We start from the raw sequence: 21,577 nt of genomic DNA on the forward strand, positions 1-21,577 counted from the left end.
CTCTTTGCTTGACGCCATTGGAAAATCAAAAGAAATCAACCAAGACCTCAGAAAAATAATTGTAGACCTCCACAAGTCTGGTTCATCCTTGGGAGAAATTTATAAATGCCTGAAGGCACCACGTTTATCAGTACGAACAATATTACACAAGTATAAACACCATGGGACCACGCAGCCGTCATACCGCTCAGGAAGGAGACACGTTCTGTCTCCTAGAGATTAACATACTTTGATGCGAAAAGTACAAATCAATCCCAGAATGACAGCAAAGGACCTTGTGAAGATCCTGGAGGAAACAGGTACAAAAGTATCTATATCCACAGTAAAACAAGTCCTATATCGACATAACCTGAAAGTCCACTCAGCAAGGAAGAAGCCACTGCTCCAAAACCGCCATAAAAAACCCAGACTACGATTTGTAACTGCACATGGGGACAAATGGAGAAACGTCCTCTGGTCTGATGAAACAAAAATAGAACTGTTTGACCATAATGACCATTTTTATGTTTGGAGGAAAAAGGGGGGAGGCTTGCATGCCGAAGAACACCATCCCAACCGTGAAGCACGGGGGTGGCAGCATCATGTTGTGGAGGTGCTTTGCTGCAAGAGGGACTGGTGCACTTCACAAAATAGATGGCATCATGAGGAAAGGAAAAATAAGTGGATATATTGAAGCAACATCTCAAGACATCAGTCAGGAAGTTAAAGCTTGGTCGCAAGTGGGTCTTCCAAATGGACAATGACGCCACGCATACTTCCATTTGGCTAAGGTGTATGTAAATGTCTAACTTCAACTGTTTCCATGACAGGACAAACTGATCTGCCACCAGGTACTACTTAGCCAAACAGCAAGCTTAGCTTTAATTAAAATTTTTAAAGATCACAACAGGACCTTTCCTAAATATCAAATGTATCTATGTGAATAGTGTATAAGAAGTATTTTTTTGTCTCTCGGTGTCTTAACAGTAAATGTCTTTCTTATTTTTTATTTAATGTAATATTATATTTGTGTTGTCTACAACTGTTCTGTACTGTATTTGATGTTTTGAACCCCAGGAAGAGTCACTGCTGCATGAGAAAGACTTCATGGGGATACTAAGAGAAAAGCAGAAACAGGGGTCTTATTAGACAGACTCCAGAGACATGGGTCTTATTAGACACACACCAGAAACAGGGGTCTTATTAGACAGACTCCAGAGACAAGGGTCTTATTAGACACACACCAGAAACAGGGGTCTTATTAGACAGAATCCAGAGACATGGGTCTTATTAGACACACACCAGAGACATGGGTCTTATTAGACAGACTCCAGAGACAGGGGTCTTATTAGACAGTCCAGAGACATGGGTCTTATTAGACACACACCAGATACAGGGGTCTTATTAGACAGTCCACAGACATGGGTCTTATTAGACACACACCAGAGACAGGGGTCTTATTAGACAGTCCAGAGACAGGGGTCTTATTAGGCACACACCAGAGACAGGGGTCTTATTAGACAGTCCAGACACAAGGGTCTTATTAGACACGCACCAGAGACAGGGGTCTTATTAGACAGTCCAGAGACAAGGGTCTTATTAGACACACTCCAGAGACAAGGGTCTTATTAGACAGTCCAGAGACATGGGTCTTATTAGACAGTCCAGAGACAGGGGTCTTATTAGACACACACCAGAGACAGGGGTCTTATTAGACAGTCCAGAGACAAGGGTATCCTATGGGCATTGATCAGGCCAGTCAGTGTACAGGTTTGCATCACAGCCAGACAAGTAACACGAAAAACAATCAAGAGGTCAATGCTTAATTAATGATGGGGGAGGAGGGAAGGGAGAGAGAGAGAGAGAGAGAGAGAGAGAGAGAGAGAGAGAGAGAGAGAGAGAGAGAGAGAGAGAGAGAGAGAGAGAGAGAGAGAGAGAGAGAGAGAGAGAGAGAGAGAGAGAGACAGAGAGAGAGAGAGAGAGAGAGAGAGAGAGAGAGAGAGAGAGAGACAGAGAGAGAGAGAGAGAGAGAGAGAGAGAGGCTAAAGACTGTCTGGTCTCCCAGTATGATGCAGAAAAGACAATAAAGACCTGTTGGATAGCACACAACCTGAGCATGGGGCAAATGGAAGGCAGAAGGAAGGGTATGGAAGATGCTGGAAGTTTACGGATCCACAAATGTGGGTCATCCTAACCAGTCCAGAGACCTCACGCTGGTAGTCTGGGATTGGTTCATCAATGTGTGTGTGTGTCACAAAAAAAGGACAAGGCACACAGGTGGCACAGGTACCCCAAATAACCTGTCTGCCTGTCACACCGATCATCCCCTGTGGTAACACTGACTGATCAAACCTCAGGCGTATCTCTGATACATTGCTATATTAATATGAACATTAGACTAAATACAGAATTCTCTTTCAAATCAATCTCACAGCCAAACCAAGACCCCAAAATGTCTGTCAGTTGAAAATGACAAAGTACCCTGACATTTCATTTCCATGAGTGCTCCATATCTATATTCTCCATACATTTTGGGACCCAGGAGCCAAGGATTGCTTCCACAAAATGGCACCATATTCCCTACATAGTGCACCACTTTTGACCAGGGCCCTATGAGCTCTAGTCAAAAGTAGTGCATTAAATAAGGAATAGGGTGCCATTTGGGAGGCAGACATGCAGGCAGTTGCCACGGACGCTAACTGACCTTTGCAGACGGGGCGGTGGTCACTCCAGGCAGCGAACACCTCGGCCACCCTCTGACAGGTGATCGTCTTGGAGCCCTGCAGTACATGGTCCTCATCACAGAGGAACTGGACGGTAGCCCCTATGCTGTTGAGAGAGAGGGAACACACACACACGCACGCACGCACGCACGCACGCACGCACGCACGCACGCACGCACGCACGCACGCACGCACGCACGCACGCACGCACGCACGCACGCACACACACACACACACACACACACACACACACACACACACACACACACACACACACACACACACACACACACACACACACACACACACACACACACACACACAGGAGTGTTACCACATGAAAGAAAAACAAACTATTTCAGTTTAAATTTGCCTTTAGACAGTAATAGAAAATAGCTTCCCACTAGGCTCATGTGATGTTTGACTATAGTGCTTTTTAACACAACAAAGCCTAAGTACTGTATTTCTGCAATAACAGCGTGTTATTGAACTAGAAAAACCTCATATATCAATACATCTGCAAACAATCTCATCTTTGATTTTCCGACACTTGTAAAAAAAATGCCTGTTTTGAGAGACCTTCGATTTGTTTGAAGCTCAAACTCATGGCTCGGGTAAGATCGTTCAAAATCCTTCAGATGAAATGCTTTCAGAAACTATTCACCTTGTTCAGATTAACACAAACAAATTGCGACTCACACTGAAAGAGATTGCGTGATGTGATAGAGAAATAAGCCATAAATGAGAGGGTAAAAAGGTAAGCATGGAGCAGCGGTCTAAGGCACTGCATCACAGTGCTAGAGGCGACACTACAGACCCTGGTTTGATTCCAGGCTGTATCAAAACCGGCCGTGATTGGGAGCCCCATAGAGCGGCGCACAATTGTCGTGCGGTGTAGGCCGACATTGTAACTAAGAATTTGTTCTAGTTATATAAAGGTTACATAAAAAAAAAAGTTTTAATATTGGCATCTCTTAGCTCTATTCAAATAGAATACATCATTACAGCTAGACTCATCAGGGTCTGTATTCATTAAGAGTCTCAGAGTAGGAGTGCTGATCTGGGAGCAGGTTCCTCAGGTCCATTCATTAGATTCTATAAGGCTACACTGATCCTAGATTAGATCAGCACTCCTACTGGGAGATGCTTTATGACTACAGGCCCTGAGCTCAATACTGGCCTTATACGTTTTTCACCCATTGAGATGCTGCTGTCAATAATCCACAGTGAAGTGGTGTGTGTGACATTGAATGAACACTTGAAGATGAGAGGCGAGGGAGAGAAGTGATTCACGTTCAGTTTGAGCGATATTAGAGGCTAGTGTCATAATCAGGTTGAACTGTATTCCTGGGCTGTGTCACGCTCATGGCACTGCATTCATACTGATACCTGACTACTGTCCATCTACAATCCATGTCCAGGGTCCTTCAACTGTCAATAACAGGTGATGGGGCTCTCTGAGAATATAGGATGCAGATTTTGTCTTTTCTTGTGATGGACCAATCATCTTTGCTTTACCTATCTGCCTTGTCTAGGAATATAAATAACTCCGAAATAACATACTATTTGTTTTCCTTTTAGTTGTTCATTGTAGTTGTGGTGAGGAAAACATAACTGCACCATGTACCGTATGTACAGGTAACTGCCAAAGCAATGAAAAGACTTGAGTTAATGAGGGATACAAACTATATTGAAAGCAGGTGCTTCTACACAGGTGGGGTTCCTAAGTTAATTAAGCAATTAACATCCCATCATGCTTAGGGTTAGGTATAAAAATGTTGGGCAGGCCATTATTTTTTATCTGCAATGGCTATGCCCCCATCCACAGGGTACGGGTGGTCACTGAATGGTTTGATGAGCATGAAAATGATGTAAACCATATGCCATGTCTGTCTCAGTCACCAGATCTCAACCCAATTGAACACTTATGGGAGGTTCTGGGGTGGCGTCTGAGACAGCGTTTTCCAACACCATAACAAAACCATAAAATGATGGAATATCTTGTGGAAGAATGGTGTGGCATCCCTCCGATAGAGACTTGTAGAATCTATGCCAAGTTGCATTGAAGCTGTATTGGCGACTCGTGGTGGCCCAACACCTTATTAAGACACTTTATGTTGGTGTTTCCTTTTGGCTGATACCTGTATAAGCCACCTGAGAGGTGCGTAGGGTTCCCAGAATTCCCAGGATTTGCAGAAAATCTGGTTGGTGAAGATTTCCTGTTAATTCCCTTCTGATTCTTGGAATCTTCCAAATGGGATTTCTGGGAAACCTGGGGATTTGGGAAAGTTCCAGGAATTTTGCAACTGTAGAGGTGGCCTGACACAGCCTGTACAAAACCAGTGTCCCGACACAGCCTGTACAAAACCAGTGCCCTGACACAGCCTGTACAAAACCAGTGTCCTGACACAGCCTGTACAAAACCAGTGTCCTGACACAGCCTGTACAAAACCAGTGTCCTGACACAGCCTGTACAAAACCAGTGTCCTGACACAGCCTGTACAAAACCAGTGCCCTGACACAGCCTGTACAAAACCAGTGTTCTGACACAGCCTGTACAAAACCAGTGTCCTGACACAGCCTGTACAAAACCAGTGTCCTGACACAGCCTGTACAAAACCAGTGTCCTGACACAGCCTGTACAAAACCAGTGTCCTGCCCCTCCCGGCCCAGTGGGTGGTGCTATGTTAGTAGGGGTCCATTCTTCACCCCAAAATGACCTACCTAAAGTCGGAGCCCATCCTTTTGCCATTCTCTGGCTCCCCCGGGTCGGGACAAGAGTTGGACGCCTGCTTGATGCCCCCCTCATTCACTGGACAGGGGGAGATAAGAGCAGAGCATTATGATATATACAGGAGAGCAGTCAGAGAGGGCCAGAGAAAGAGGACAAGGGGCTCTATCTCATGCTGGCCCTGTGCCTCTGTTCTTAAACAATAGTCACCACACCAACACTTAGCATGTACATGGTCTTAGGTGAACAGCAAGATGGTGGAGGAGAAGCGAAGCTGAGAGGACAGTAGACTTACATGGACCATCTAGATTCTAGAATATGGCACTGGTTTCTCTAGGATATCATGTTAATTATAGCTAAATATTCATGCCCTGCGTTCGTCACATCCCACTGGACACACACTGGTTGAACCAATGTGGAATAGACATTGAATTGACATCTGTGCCTAGTGGGATACTACATTTCAATATTCCAATAAGAATGAAAGGTCATGGTAATTCATATGACTGTAGGGCTGTTTGAAAGGTTAGATACTGTTTAGATACTGTTGCTCTGCATGGATGAATAAGGTGAACCCTATCCTCTTCACTGACTAGTGACTCTATGCTACTCTCGCTATGTCCCGAGTACATTGGAGCTGGACGTGCTTGTAGGAAGTGAGGTAAGAGCAGCATTGACCTTAGCATCCATGGAGTTTCATGTTTTATTAATGTGCTTTAATTTTTCTCCTCTGAGCTTTACGACTGTTGTGGTGGTGGTCACGGGCCTTGTGGGTGACATGAGGATGATTCATTTGGATCACTTTCCATCTGAGGCTGAGAGTGGAGTGTCAGTTTTTATTTTCCCTCTGACTGAACCCCACTCACACCATGGGCCATTGACGTTCTCCACTCACCCTGGTCTGACTAGAGGGAGAGGAAAGGAGGGGAGAGGGAGAGGAGCGATATTTTGGTATTTTGTTAGGATCCCCATTAGCTGTTGTGAAAGAAGCAGCTACTCTTCCTGGGGTCCACACAGAACATGACATAATACAGAATATTAAAAGAGCAGAGGAGGAGAGAGGAAAATAGTGGGAGGAGAGCTGGAGAGGAGTGGGAGAGGAGTGGGAGAAAGGGGAGGAGAGGGAGAGAAGTGGAAGGAGAGAGAGAGAAGAGTTGGAGAGGGAGAGGAGTGGGAGAAGGAGTGGGAGAGGGAGAGGGAGAGGGAGAGGGAGAGGGAGAGGGAGAGGGGTGAGAGAGGAGTGGGAGGAGAGGGAGGAGAGAGGCAGCGTAGTGGGAGAGGAGTGGGAGAGGGAGAGGAGTGGGAGGAGAGAGGGAGAGGAGTGGGAGAGGGTGAGGAGATAAGTGGGAGAGGAGTGGGAGAGGGAGAGGAGATTGAGGAGAGTGGGAGGAGAGGGAGAGGAGTGGGAGAGGGAGAGGAATGGGTGAGGGAGAGCAGAGGAGTGGGAGAGGGGGAAGAGAGAGGAAGAGGAGTTGGAGAGGGAGAGGAATGGGAGGAGAGAGGGAGGGGAGTGGGAGAGGGAGGAGTGCAGAAGGAGAGGAGTGGGAGATGAGAGAGGGAGAGGAGTGGGACAGAGAGAGGAGAGGAATGTGATGAGAGAGGGAGAAGAGCGGGACAGGTAGAGAGGAGAAGGGGGAGGAAAAATGGAGGAGAAGGGAGGAGAAGAGGGAAGAGATGGAGAGATGGAGACATGAGAGAAGAGGGTAGAGGAGAGAGAGAAGAGAGAAGTGGGAAGAGTACAGGAGAGAGAAGTGGTCCTTCTGTAGCTCAGTTGGTAGAGCATGGCGCTTATAACGCCAGGGTAGTGGGTTCGATCCCCGGGACCACCCATACGTAGAATGTATGCACACATGACTGTAAGTCGCTTTGGATAAAAGCATCTGCTAAATGGCATATATTTATTATATTAGAAGAGGGAGGGAGAGAAGAGGGAAGGGAGAGAGGGAAGAGGGGATGAGAGAAGAGGGGAGAGGAGAGGAGAGAAGGGAGAAGAAGAGAGAGAGAGAGAAGATAGAGAAGAGAGAAGAGGTAAGAGGAGAGAAGAGAAGAGAGAAGAGGGAAGAGGGAGAGAAGAGGAACAGGAAGAAGCAGGGCTAGTATATCCACCAAGCTGTCCGACCATGCACCTCAATGTTTTACAGTTGTTTATGACTTTCAGATAGAATGTGCATTTTAATTAAATTAGCTTCGCTGTTATAAAGACTTTGGTCCTGAGGGGTTGGAAGTCGTTTGTATTCTTTTTGAAGTTCAGGTTAACATTAAAACCGTAGTCAAACTGAATTACCATTTTGTGTTGCTCACTAAGCAACCTCTTCGTAAGATACATGTATACTACCAACACAGTGACAACCATGTCCATTCACATCTCCTTCCCAAAATAGATCCATGGCATAATGACAAGCACACTCAAGTCTTGCCACACTTAGTTGTCCTAACAGGTCTTCTAGGATGTTCTTCCAGCTGTCCTGTCCTATGTCTATCTGAACAGATGGTATCCATTACTATTGATGTGTCTATGTGGCATGACATGAACACTCCGCTGAGTGCTGATCCTCCAATCCGCCAGTCCAAGCTCCATCTCTGTGTCTTGTTTATCTGCTGCCTAATGGGGGATGCCAGTACATAGGGTCAGACAGCAGATAGCTAGCTTGCATAATTCATAATGATGGTGAATTAGATGGGTGATCAGTGGCTGGGTCTACGACACAATGGCATGTGTTCCAGATGGCATTCCACTCCCTATATCAGGCATGTGTTCCAGAAGGCATTCCACTCCCTATATCAGGCAAGTGTTCCAGATGGCATTCCACTCCCTATATCAGGCATGTGTTCCAGAAGGCATTCCACTCCCTATATCAGGCATGTGTTCCAGATGGCATTCCACTCCCTATATCAGGCATGTGTTCCAGATGGCATTCCACTCCCTATATCAGGCATGTGTTCCAGATGTCATTCCACCCCCTATATCAGGCATGTGTTCCAGATGGCATTCCACTCCCTATATCAGGCATGTGTTCCAGATGGCATTCCACTCCCTATATCAGGCAAGTGTTCCAGATGGCATCCTTATATCAGGCATGTGTTCCAGATGTCATTCCACTCCCTATATCAGGCATGTGTTCCAGATGGCATTCCACTCCCTATATCAGGCATGTGTTCCAGATGGCATTCCACTCCCTATATCAGGCATGTGTTCCAGATGGCATTCCACTCCCTATATCAGGCATGTGTTCCAGATGGCATTCCACTCCCTATATCAGGCATGTGTTCCAGATGGCATTCCACTCCCTATATCAGGCATGTTTCCAGATGGCATTCCACTCCCTATATCAGGCATGTGTTCCAGAAGGCATTCCACTCCCTATGGCAAGTGTTCCAGATGGCATTCCACTCCCTATATCAGGCATGTGTTCCAGAAGGCATTCCACTCCCTATATCAGGCAAGTGTTCCAGATGGCATTCCACTCCCTATATCAGGCATGTGTTCCAGAAGGCATTCCACTCCCTATATCAGGCATGTGTTCCAGATGGCATTCCACTCCCTATATCAGGCATGTGTTCCAGAAGGCATTCCACTCCCTATATCAGGCATGTGTTCAGAATTCCACTCCCTATATCAGGCAAGATGGCATTCCACTCCCTATATCAGGCAAGTGTTCCAGATGGCATTCCACTCCCTATATCAGGCATGTGTTCCAGAAGGCATTCCACCCCCTATATCAGGCATGTGTTCCAGATGGCATTCCACTCCCTATATCAGGCATGGGTTCCAGATGGCATTCCACTCCCTATATCAGGCATGTGTTCCAGAAGGCATTCCACCCCCTATATCAGGCATGTGTTCCAGATGGCATTCCACTCCCTATATCAGGCATGTGTTCCAGAAGGCATTCCACTCCCTATATCAGGCTTGGGTTCCAGATGGCATTCCACTCCCTATATCAGGCATGTGTTCCAGATGGCATTCCACTCCCTATATCAGGCAAGTGTTCCAGATGGCATCCTTATATCAGGCATGTGTTCCAGATGTCATTCCACTCCTGGCATGTGTTCCAGATGTCATTCCACTCCCTATATCAGGCATGTGTTCCAGATGGCATTCCACTCCCTATCAGGCATGTGTTCCAGATGGCCTTCCACTCCCTAATCAGGCATGTGTTCCAGATGGCATTCCACTCCCTATATCAGGCAAGTGTTCCAGATGTCATACCACTCCCTATATCAGGCATGTGTTCCAGATGGCATTCCACTCCCTATATCAGGCATGTGTTCCAGATGTCATTCCACTCCCTTATCAGGCATGGGTTCCAGATGGCAAACTCCCTATATCAGGCATGTGTTCCAGATGGCATTCTGGCAAGTGTTCCAGATGGCATCCTTAATCAGGCATGTGTTCCAGATGTCATTCCACTCCCTATATCAGGCATGTGTTCCAGATGTCATTCCACTCCCTATATCAGGCATGTGTTCCAGATGGCATTCCACTCCCTATATCAGGCATGTGTTCCAGATGGCCTTCCACTCCCTATATCAGGCATGTGTTCCAGATGGCATTCCACTCCCTATATCAGGCAAGTGTTCCAGATGTCATACCACTCCCTATATCAGGCATGTGTTCCAGATGGCATTCCACTCCCTATATCAGGCATGTGTTCCAGATGTCATTCCACTCCCTATATCAGGCATGGGTTCCAGATGGCATTCCACTCCCTATATCAGGCATGTGTTCCAGATGGCATTCCACTCCCTATATCAGGCAAGTGTTCCAGATGGCATCCCTATATCGGGCATGTGTTCCAGATGGCATTCCACCCCCTATATCAGGCATGTGTTCCAGATGGCATTCCACTTCCTATAGCAGGGGTCTCCAACCTTCTCTATCATGAAAGCTACTTTTCAAAATGTAAACAATGAGCTATTCATTTTTTTTCAAGCTTTCAAATAGACACATTCTTCTCTTCCCTGGGTCTTTAGCTTACAATATACAGCGTACCTGGTAAAATACTGGTTAATAAACGAATCTAGACAACTCTAAAGGGGTCCCTATAACTCTTTTCTCAGTTTTATTTTTCCTGGATTTAGATATATATTTTTTAACTCTCAAAATTACAATTGTTCACAGATAAAAAACGAAATATGATGTTCTGAGTCCATGTCAATGCTTAAATCACCTACTTTTTGGTCTGGAAGAAAACTAACACATTTAGATTTGTTTATGTAATTCCCTTTAATTGCACATCTAGCTCTTTAATTGCACATCTAGCTCTTTAATTGCACATCTAGCCCTTTAATTGCACATCTAGCCCTTTAATTGCACATCTAGCTTTTTAATTGCACATCCAGCCCTTTAATTGCACATCTAGCCCTTTAATTGCACATCTATCTCTTTAATTGCACATCTAGCCCTTTAATTGCACATCTAGCCCTTTAATTGCACATGTAGCTCTTTAAACACCTCTGGCCCTTTAATTGCACATCTACCAGTGAGGAATGTGCCAGTCTAGTGATGCTTCTGTACTGGTGCTGCTCATTTTATGGGAAAGTTTGCAAATAACAAATAATAGAAACAAATGATTTACTTACTCATTATATACTTCTGCCAGGTAAGCCTACTTTGCAGTTATTATTCAATTGACAAGGTTTTGGGGAAATTATTTCTGTCAACCTTCATGATGGTTATCACATCAACTGGCTACTCATGGAGTAACAGACAAACACGCCCACCACACAGACAGACAGGGACAATATTGCTGGAAATTAATTTGCAGATAGGTTTGGCTTTTTTTAAGCCAATAGTGGCTAACCAGGGGTGGGATGATATCAATGTTGCATTGATTAGATAGTAGCTGGGAACTGAAGGTGTCTGAGTCTTGTGAGATTTGTTTAATGACATTATGCGGTGGAAAACATAAAGAATTGCATTTACTTTCAGAATTGTTTGGCGAACTACTCATATGTGGGCTGCGAGCTACTGGTAGCTCACGATCGACCTGTTGGAGACACCTGCCCTATATAGTGCACTACTTTTAACTAAAGCCCTCTGGGCACTGAGTCCTATGCACCCTGGTCAATAGTAGTGCACCACATAGGAAATAGGGTGTCATTTGGAACATACACAATATCCTGACTCTTGATTCCTGATTCCTATTACATTTCTTTTGGGTTTAGTACGAGGAGCACATCATGTTGCGATGAAGACAGGAACCAATAAGGACAGCAGGAGGAACGGAGGGAGCACACAAGCATTTAATAGAAGAGAGATCCATGGCATTTTAATGTTCAGGGACTGTAATGAAATGGACCCCAAGACCATAAAACAGCCTCAAAACGTCAGCTGGGGAGCAGTTAGAAAATGTGTCTTCAGAAATGCAGTAGGGCTTGTCTTGAAAAGTAGTGAAACGGATCTTATACGACCCATGTTGTTTTCATACATATTGGAAGAGGTAGGATGGCAGTGGAGAAAGAAAGAGACAGATTATGTCAAATGAACATAGAGAGAGATTGTATCAGAGGGCAGTACACCGGGTTGATAGTGGGGTAAAATAGAGAGAGATTGTATCAGAGGGCAGTAAACTGGGTTGATAGTGGGGTAAGATAGTGAGAGATTGTTTCAGAGGGCAGTACACCGGGTTGATAGTGGGGTAAAATAGAGAGAGATTGTATCAGAGGGCAGTAAACTGGGTTGATAGTGGGGTAAAATAGAGATATATTGTATAGAGGGCAGTAAACTGGGTTGATAGTGGGGTAAAATAGAGATATATTGTATAGAGGGCAGTAAACTGGGTTGATAGTGGGGTAAAATAGAGATATATTGTATAGAGGGCAGTAAACTGGGTTGATAGTGGGGTAAGATAGTGAGAGATTGTATCAGAGGGCAGTAAACTGGGTTGATAGTGGGGTAAGATAGTGAGAGATTGTATCAGAGGGCAGTAAACTGGGTTGATAGTGGGGTAAATAGAGAGAGATTGTATCAGAGGGCAGTAAACTGGGTTGATAGTGGGGTAAGATAGTGAGAGATTGTATCAGAGGGCAGTAAACTGGGTTGATAGTGGGGTAAGATAGAGAGAGATTGTATCAGAGGGCAGTAAACTGGGTTGATAGTGGGGTAAAATAGTGAGAGATTGTATCAGAGGGCAGTAAACTGGGTTGATAGTGGGGTAAGATAGTGAGAGATTGTATCAGAGGGCAGTAAACTGGGTTGATAGTGGGGTAAGATCGTGAGAGATTGTATCAGAGGGCAGTAAACTGGGTTGATAGTGGGGTAAGATCGTGAGAGATTGTATCAGAGGGCAGTACACTGGGTTGATAGTGGGGTAAGATCGTGAGAGATTGTATAGAGGGCAGTAAACTGGGTTGATAGTGGGGTAAGATCGTGAGAGATTGTATAGAGGGCAGTAAACTGGGTTGATAGTGGGGTAAAATAGAGAGAGATTGTATCAGAGGGCAGTAAACTGGGTTGATAGTGGGGTAAAATAGAGAGAGATTGTATCAGAGGGCAGTAAACTGGGTTGATAGTGGGGTAAGATAGTGAGAGATTGTATCAGAGGGCAGTAAACTGGGTTGATAGTGGGGTAAGATAGAGAGAGATTGTATCAGAGGGCAGTAAACTGGGTTGATAGTGGGGTAAAATAGAGAGAGATTGTATCAGAGGGCAGTAAACTGGGTTGATAGTGGGGTAAGATCGTGAGAGATTGTATAGAGGGCAGTAAACTGGGTTGATAGTGGGGTAAGATCGTGAGAGATTGTATAGAGGGCAGTAAACTGGGTTGATAGTGGGGTAAGATTGTGAGAGATTGTATCAGAGGGCAGTAAACTGGGTTGATAGTGGGGTAAGATCGTGAGAGATTGTATAGAGGGCAGTAAACTGGGTTGATAGTGGGGTAAGATCGTGAGAGATTGTATCAGAGGGCAGTAAACTGGATTGATAGTGGGGTAAGATAGAGAGAGATTGTATCAGAGGGCAGTACACTGGGTTGATAGTGGGGTAAGATCGTGAGAGATTGTATAGAGGGCAGTACACTGGGTTGATAGTGGGGTAAGATCGTGAGAGATTGTATTAGAGTGCAGTAAACTGGGTTGATAGTGGGGTAAGATAGAGAGAGATTGTATCAGAGTGCAGTAAACTGGGTTGATAGTGGGGTAAGATCGTGAGAGATTGTATCAGAGGGCAGTAAACTGGGTTGATAGTGGGGTAAGATAGAGAGAGATTGTATCAGAGGGGTAAACCAGATTCAAACCTAATGTGACGTGCGGCCGATAGACCAGCCAGGCAACACGATATGGTTATTTTTGAAACAGTATCTCCCCTTGACATATACAAAACAAAATCAAAAATGGGGGAAAAAATTTGGGGTAAAATTCAATGAGTGGCACAGAACAAGAATGAAAAAAACAAGTACTTGATAGAAAGTCAAGTTCTGGAAATCACTGGAAAACAATGTTTCCTTGCTCAATGAGTGAATGGGGTTCTACAGCCATTCTTAAATAGAATATGCTGAGAATCAAATCAAATCCAATATTATTGGTTGCACATACACTACAGTTCAAAAGTTTGTGGCCACTTAGAAATGTCCTTGTTTTTTCAAAGAAAAGCACTATTTTGTCCATTAAAATAACATCAAATGGATCAGAAATACAGTGTAGACATTGTTAATGTTGTAAATGACTATTGTAGCTGGAAACGGCAGATTGTTAATGGAATATCTGCATAGCCGTATAGAGGTCCATTATCAGCAAGTCCAACTGGCAGCTTCATTAAATAGCACCCGTAAAACACCAAAACAACGTCAACAGTGAAGAAGCGACTCCGGGATGCTGGCCTTCTAGAGTTGCAGAGTTCCTCTGTCCAGTGTCTGTGTACTTTTGACCATCTTAATCTTTTTTTATTGGCCAGTCTGAGATATGGCTTTTACTTTGCAACTCTGTCACCTTTTCACTGTTGATGTTGAGACTGGTGATTTGCAGGTACTATTTAATGAAGCTGCCAGTTGAGAACTTGACACTCTAATATACTTGTCCTCTTGCTCAGTTGTGCACCAGGGCCTCCCACTCCTCTTTCTATTCTGGTTAGAGACAGTTTGTGCTGTTCTGTGAAGGGAGTAGTACACAGATGTGTACGAAATCTTCAGTTTCTTGGCAATTTCTCACATGGAATAGCCTTCATTTCTCAGAACAAGAATAGATTGACAAGTTTCAGAAGAAAGTTATTTGTTTCTGGCCATTTTAAGCTTGTAATCGAACCCACAACCGCTGAAGCTCCAGATACTCAGCTGCATTTTAACATATTTGCAAAACGGTTTTCTAATGATCAATTAGCCTTTTAAAATGATAAACTTGGATTAGCTAACACAATGTGCCATTGGAACACAGGAGTGATGTTTGCTGATAATGGGCCTATGTAGATATTCCATAAGAAGGAGCGTGTCCAGCATCATGCGGCCATGCTACAACATCTCGGCACTGCCATGGATCGTGTCCGGCAGACGATGGATCGCTAGGAGAGAAGAGGAGTTCCTCCAGCGCCTTCACCAGCACCACCAAGGGCACCACTACTCACCCCTCCTTCACCCGGTCCCAGTGGGATTCGGCTCGCTCTTCTGAGGGAGTATGATGGGATGGGTGCGGGATGTCAGGGGTCCCTACTCCAGCTGGAGCTCTACCTGGCGTGCCCACCCTTGTCTCCTGTCTCTCAAGGAAAGCGCTGGAGTGGGCCAACGCCGTATGGGGGGAAGGAGAAGGGATGACTAACCAATTCTAGGATTTCACCCAGTTTTTGACAACCCGCCTGAGGGTAGAGCGGCGGGTGAACGTCTCGTCCACCTTAGGCAGGGGACGAGGAGTGCACAGGAGTTCGCTTTGGACTTTGGGACCCTGGCCGCCGGCGAGGGATGGAACAACAGGGCCCTGATCGATCACTAGTTTGCGCGAGAGTGTCCGCCGGGAGTTGGCCTGCAGGGACACCACTCTCATATTTGACCAGCTGGTGGACCCGTCCATCCGGTTGGATAACCTGCTGGCTACCCGCGGACGTCCAGATCGGGGTCTGTCGATTTTATCCCCCAGCATCACCGCTCCTATGCCCATGCAGCTGGGAGGTGCTGCACTTAGGGCGACCGGAAGAGGGACCGGTTCATGCACCATCTGTGGCCACAGAATGCACACTGCCGGTCGGTGCTGGGGAGGTTCCTCTGGGAGTTGACGCAGCAGGCAGGGCACTCTCGTGTCACCCCATGTGAGCCGGCACCAGGCTCACCCAGAGCCCTCTGTTGCACACATGGTTTTGTATATTAATTTTCCTGAGTTTTCCCGGCATTCCCAGCATAAGGCGCTCGTAGACTCAGGCGCAGCTGGGAACTTGCCCATAGGTTAGGGATCCCTATTGTTCCAGTGGATATGCCCTTCCCTGTTCACGCCCTAGATAGTCGACCATTAGAGTCAGGGCTAATTACCACTGGGCATGGTGACGCAGGAGGGTCTCAAGGAGAGTATCAGTCTCTTCCTTATTGATTCTCCTACGTTTCCCGTGGTGCTGGTTCCACCCCGGTTGGCCTGTCATGACCCCACTATTTTGTGGCAACAGAGGGCTCTCACGGGGTGGTCACGAAAGTGCTCGGGGAGGTGTTTAGGGGTTTCTGTTGGTGCGACTATGGTGGAAAGTCCAGACCAGGTCTTCCACGTGCGCATCCCGTCTGAATATGCCGATTTGGCTCTCGCCTTCTGTAAGAAGAAGGTGACACAATTACCACCCCATCGAAGGGGGGATTGTGCGATAAATCTCCTGGTAGACGCAGCACTTCCCAGGAGTCACGTGTATCCCCTGTCACAGGAAGGTGACGGCGGCTATGGAAACATATGTCTCTGAATCCCTGGGGCAGGGGTACATTCGGCCCTCCACCTCACCTTCCTCCTTGAGTTTATTTTTTGTGAAGAAGAAAGATGGAGGTCTGTGCCCGTGTATTGACTATCGAGGTATCAACCAGATCACTGTTAGGTACAGTTGCCCGCTACCTCTCATAGCCAGTGCGATTGAGTCCATGCACTGGGCGTGCTTCTTCACCAAATTGGATCTCAGGAACGCTTACAACCTGGTGCGTATCCGGGAGGGAGGCGAGTGGAAGACGGCTTTCAGTACCACCTCAGGGCACTATGAGTACCTCGTCATGCCGTATGGCTTGATGAATGCTCCATCAGTCTTCCAGACCTTTGTAGACAAGATTTTCAGGGACCTACACGTGCAGGGTGTAGTGGTGTATATTGATGACATCATGATATACTCCGCTACACACGGCGAGCATGTGTCCCGGTGCGCAGGGTGCTTGGTCGACTGTTGGAACATAACCTGTACTACAAGGCTGAGAAATGTCTGTTCTTCCAACAGTCCGTCTTCTTGCTAGGGTACCACATTTCCACGTCAGGGGTGGAGATGGAGAGTGATCACATTTCAGCCGTGCGTAATTGGCCGACTCCCACCACGGTAAAGGAGGTGAAGCGGTTTCTAGGGTTTGCCAACTACTACCGGAGGTTTATCCGAGGCTTTGGTCAGGTAGTGGTTCCCATTACATCACTGCTGATGGGGGGACTGGTGCGTTTGCAGTGGTCGGCTGAGGTCGGACAGCGCTTTTGGTCAGCCGAGGGCTCTGTTTACCTTGGCTCCCATGCTGGCTCATCCGGATGCCTCTTTGGGGTTCATAGTGGAGGTGGACGCGTCCGAGGCTGGGATAGGAGCCGTGCTCTCTCAGCGCTCGGGTACGCCATCAATTCTCCGCTCCTGTGCCTTCTTTTTGAAGAAGCTCAGCCGGGCGGAACGAAACTATGACGTGGGGGACAGGGAGCTGTTGGCTGTCATCAAGGCCTTGAAGGCATGGAGACATTGGCTTGAGGGGGTAAACACCCTCATCTGGACTGACCACCGCAATCTGGAGTACATCAGGGCGGCGAAGAGATTGAACCCTCTCCAGGCAAGGTGGGCCATATTTTTTACTCGATTTGTTTTCACACTATCCTACAGACCAGGTTCCCAGAAAGCGAAGGCAGACGCAATGTCCCGGATGTATGACACAGAGGAGCGGCCCATGGATCACACCCCATACTCCCGGCCTCTTGCCTGGTAGCACCGGTAGTGTGGGAGCTGGACGCGGACATCGAGCGGGTGTTACGTACAGAGCCCACTCCCCTCCAATGTCCAGCTGGGCGTCTGTACATTCTGTCTGTTGTCCACGACCATTTGATCTATTGGGCCCACACGTTCCCCCCGATTACTGTTCTAACCCCTCGTTCCATGTGTCTCTCCTGAGGCCGGTGGTGGCTGGTCCACTCCAGGAGTCTGAGGTGCCTTTCATTTTCCATTTTTTTGTCTTGGTTTTCTACACACCTGGTTTCATTACCCAATTACATGTTCATGTATTTCACCCTCTGTTTCTATTTCCATTCGGTACATTTTGGCTGGTTTTCGACGGGTGCTGTTTACACCCGTGCGTAATTGATTACCGTTTATTGTTGGTCAAGTGTATGTATTGTGTCTTTATTTTGAGTAAAATACGTTGCTCACTCATTCTGCTCTCCTGCACCTGACTTCATGCACCAGCTACACCCACGTATTGACAATATTTGGTGCCAGGCACACCGGTTTGTGTCAAGAACTGTAACGTTGCTGGATTTTTCACACTCAACAGTTTCCTGTGTATATCAAGAATGGTCCACCAAGGACATTCAGCCAACTTGACACAACATGGGCCAGTATCCCTGTGGACCGCGTTCGACACATTGAAGATTCCATGCCATGAAGAATTGAGGCTGTTCTGAGGGCAAAAGGGGGAGGTGCAACTCAATATTAGGAAGGTGTTCCTAATGTAGGTAATTACATGTGTATACTGTGGGCCTATATATAGTTGATTCCTCTGAACATTGGATATATCTGTCAGGTGCCATTTGGCCTGGTATAGGCTATAAAGTGGGATGCTCAAAGCGTGGACAAGGGTGTAAATGACTAATGGACCAAGTAACAACTTTGCGAATGGTTGATGATGTATGTGTTTATCAACCAGGACAAGACACTAAAAAAGGATGTAATTTATATTCATTTCCACTAGAAATGTTTAGAAGTTACTTCTTCATTTTTACTGTGACTACTGTCACACTACTGTGACTACTGTGACTACCTTTTAAGAGTATGCAACCTCTTAAAGATGACAGATGCAAACTTTACACTGGTGCAAAAACACTTTACACCAAAAAGTGTCTCATGTACACTATGTAATCCTGTACAGAGTAGAATAGACCAGACATAACTGGGTCTTTCACTGTGTCTCACTTTGACAGTGCTTTAAGAGAGCACCCAGTGCCTAGTTCAGATATTTACTATGGTCAGACTTCTGAGTAAAATGTTGCTTATCTAAAATGGTGGCAACCATAACAACACATCAGAATGAAGCAAACCTGCTGATGTGTAAAACAATCCAAACAAATAGATTCATGATGATTGGAGAACATTTTAGGAACTACAGACACAAACACAGTTTGTGAGAGGAGGAGATGCTGACACTGCTGTCTCCCTCCAGCCCAGACAAAGGCTGGAGTGAAGCGCAAACTACTTCCTGAAAGTAGTAGTCAGTGTCAGCCAAGAGAAAAAACACAACCACAAAAAACACCAGACAACACATCTGTCTTTTTTACCCCAAAGTTTAAGAAACATCTGTCTGTAAAAAATAACAACGGTGAGAAACTGTTCCCCTTTGGGGGATGCAGGTAACCTAGTGGTTAGAGCGTTGGGCCAGTAACCGAAAGGTTGCTAGTTTGAATCCCCGAGCTGACAAGGTACAAATCTGTCGTTCTGCCCCCGGACCAAGGCAGTTAACCTACTGTTCCTAGGCCGTCATTGTAAATAAGAATTTGTTCTTTATTAACTGACTTGCCTAGTTTAAATAAAGGTAAAACCCAAAAATAATAAAATAGATGGAGATTACAATGCCTAAAAGGGTGAATCTGGGATTCTGAAACAAAGCAATCACCCTGCCACTTATTCTGGAAATTCAGTCATGTAAAATTAAAATGAATGATGTGTAAGGAGCCCAGATTGCACTTTACAAAATGGAATAATTGTAGAGCACACAAGAGCAGGATCATCTATCTATGGTAATGTCTTAACATTATGTCTATCAACATTATCTTTCAATGTCTATCAGTGTTATCTTTCACTGTCTATCAATGTTATCTTTCAATATCTATCAATGTTATCTTTCAATGTCTATCAATCTTATCTTTCAATGTCTATCAATCTTATCTTTCAATGTCTATCAATGTTATCTTTCAATGTCTATCAATCTTATCTTTCAATATCTATCAATGTTATATTTCAATGTCTATCGATGTTATATTTCAAAGTCTATCAATGTTATCTATCAATGTCTATCAATGTTATCTTTCAATGTCTATCAATGTTATCTATCAATGTCTATCAATGTTATCTTTCAATATCTATCAATGTTATCTATCAATGTCTATCAATGTTATATTTCAAAGTCTATCAATGTTATCTTTCAATGTCTATTATTTCAATGTCTATCAATGTTATCTTTCACTGTCTATCAATGTTATCTATCAATGTTATCTTTCAATATCTATCAATGTTATCTATCAATGTCTATCAATGTTATCTTTCAAAGTCTATCAATGTTATCTTTCAATATCTATCAATGTTATCTATCAATGTCTATCAATGTTATATTTCAAAGTCTATCAATGTTATCTTTCAATGTCTATCAATGTTATATTTCAATGTCTATCAATGTTATCTTTCAATGTCTATCAATGTTATCTTTCAATATCTATCAATGTTATCTATCAATGTCTATCAATGTTATATTTCAAAGTCTATCAATGTTATCTTTCAATGTCTATTATTTCACTGTCTATCAATGTTATCTTTCAATGTCTATCAATGTTATCTTTCAAAATCTATCAATGTTATCTATCAATGTTATCTTTCAATATCTATCAATGTTATCTATCAATGTCTATCAATGTTATCTTTCAAAGTCTATCAATGTTATCTTTCAATATCAATCAATGTTATCTATCAATGTCTATCAATGTTATATTTCAAAATCTATCAATGTTATCTTTCAATGTCTATCAATGTTATCTTTCAATGTCTATCAATGTTATCTTTCAATGTCTATCAATGTTATCTTTCAATGTCTATCAATGTTATCTTTCAATATCTATCAATGTTATCTATCAATATCTATCAATGTTATATTTCAAAGTCTATCAATGTTATCTTTCAATGTCTATTATTTCAATGTCTATCAATGTTATCTTTCAATGTCTATCAATGTTATCTTTCAATGTCTATCAATGTTATCTTTCATTGTCTTTATTTCAATGTCTATCAATGTTATCTATCAATGTTATCTTTCAATGTCTCTCAATTTTAAGTTATCTATCAATGTTATCTTTCAAAGTCTATCAATGTTATCTTTCAATGTCTATCAATGTTATCTTTCAAAGTCTATCAATGTTATCTTTCAATGTCTATCAATGTTATCTTTCAATGTCTATCAATGTTATCTTTCAATATCTATCAATGTTATCTTTCAATGTCTATCAATGTTATCTTTCAATATCTATCAATGTTATCTATCAATGTCTATCAATGTTATCTATCAATGTCTATCAATGTTATCTTTCAATGTCTATTATTTCAATGTCTATCAATGTTATCTTTCAATGTCTATCAATGTTATCTTTCAATGTCTATCAATGTTATCTATCAATGTTATCTTTCAATGTCTATCAATGTTATCTTTCAATGTATATTATTTCAATGTCTATCAATGTTATCTTTCAATGTCTATCAATGTTATCTTTCAATGTCTATAAATGGTATCTTTCAATGTCTATTATTTCAATGTCTATCAATGTTATCTATCAATGTTATCTTTCAATGTCTATCAATGTTATCTTTCAAAGTCTATCAATGTTATCTTTCAATGTCTATCAATGTTATCTTTCAAAGTCTATCAATGTTATCTTTCAATGTCTATCAATGTTATCTTTCAATATCTATCAATGTTATCTTTCAATGTCTATCAATGTTATCTTTCAAAGTCTATCAATGTTATCTTTCAATGTATATCAATGTTAT

General features: G+C 44.0%; 1 protein-coding gene across 1 annotated transcript in view; it reads right to left on the minus strand.

Annotated features, from left to right (window-relative positions):
* Nucleotides 1–21,577, minus strand: part of LOC124012727 (CUB and sushi domain-containing protein 3-like) — an 849,083-nt gene that overhangs the window by 423,903 nt on the left and 403,603 nt on the right. Inside the window, exons 8-9 of the mRNA XM_046326635.1 lie at nt 5,427–5,514; nt 2,684–2,808 (exon numbers count right to left, since the gene is read on the minus strand). Coding sequence (XP_046182591.1) covers nt 2,684–2,808; nt 5,427–5,514 — 213 coding nt within the window. The remainder of the gene's footprint in view (nt 1–2,683; nt 2,809–5,426; nt 5,515–21,577) is intronic.

This window comes from Oncorhynchus gorbuscha, linkage group LG24 (genome assembly GCF_021184085.1).
Source record: "Oncorhynchus gorbuscha isolate QuinsamMale2020 ecotype Even-year linkage group LG24, OgorEven_v1.0, whole genome shotgun sequence".
Classification (NCBI taxonomy): Eukaryota; Metazoa; Chordata; class Actinopteri; order Salmoniformes; family Salmonidae; genus Oncorhynchus; species Oncorhynchus gorbuscha.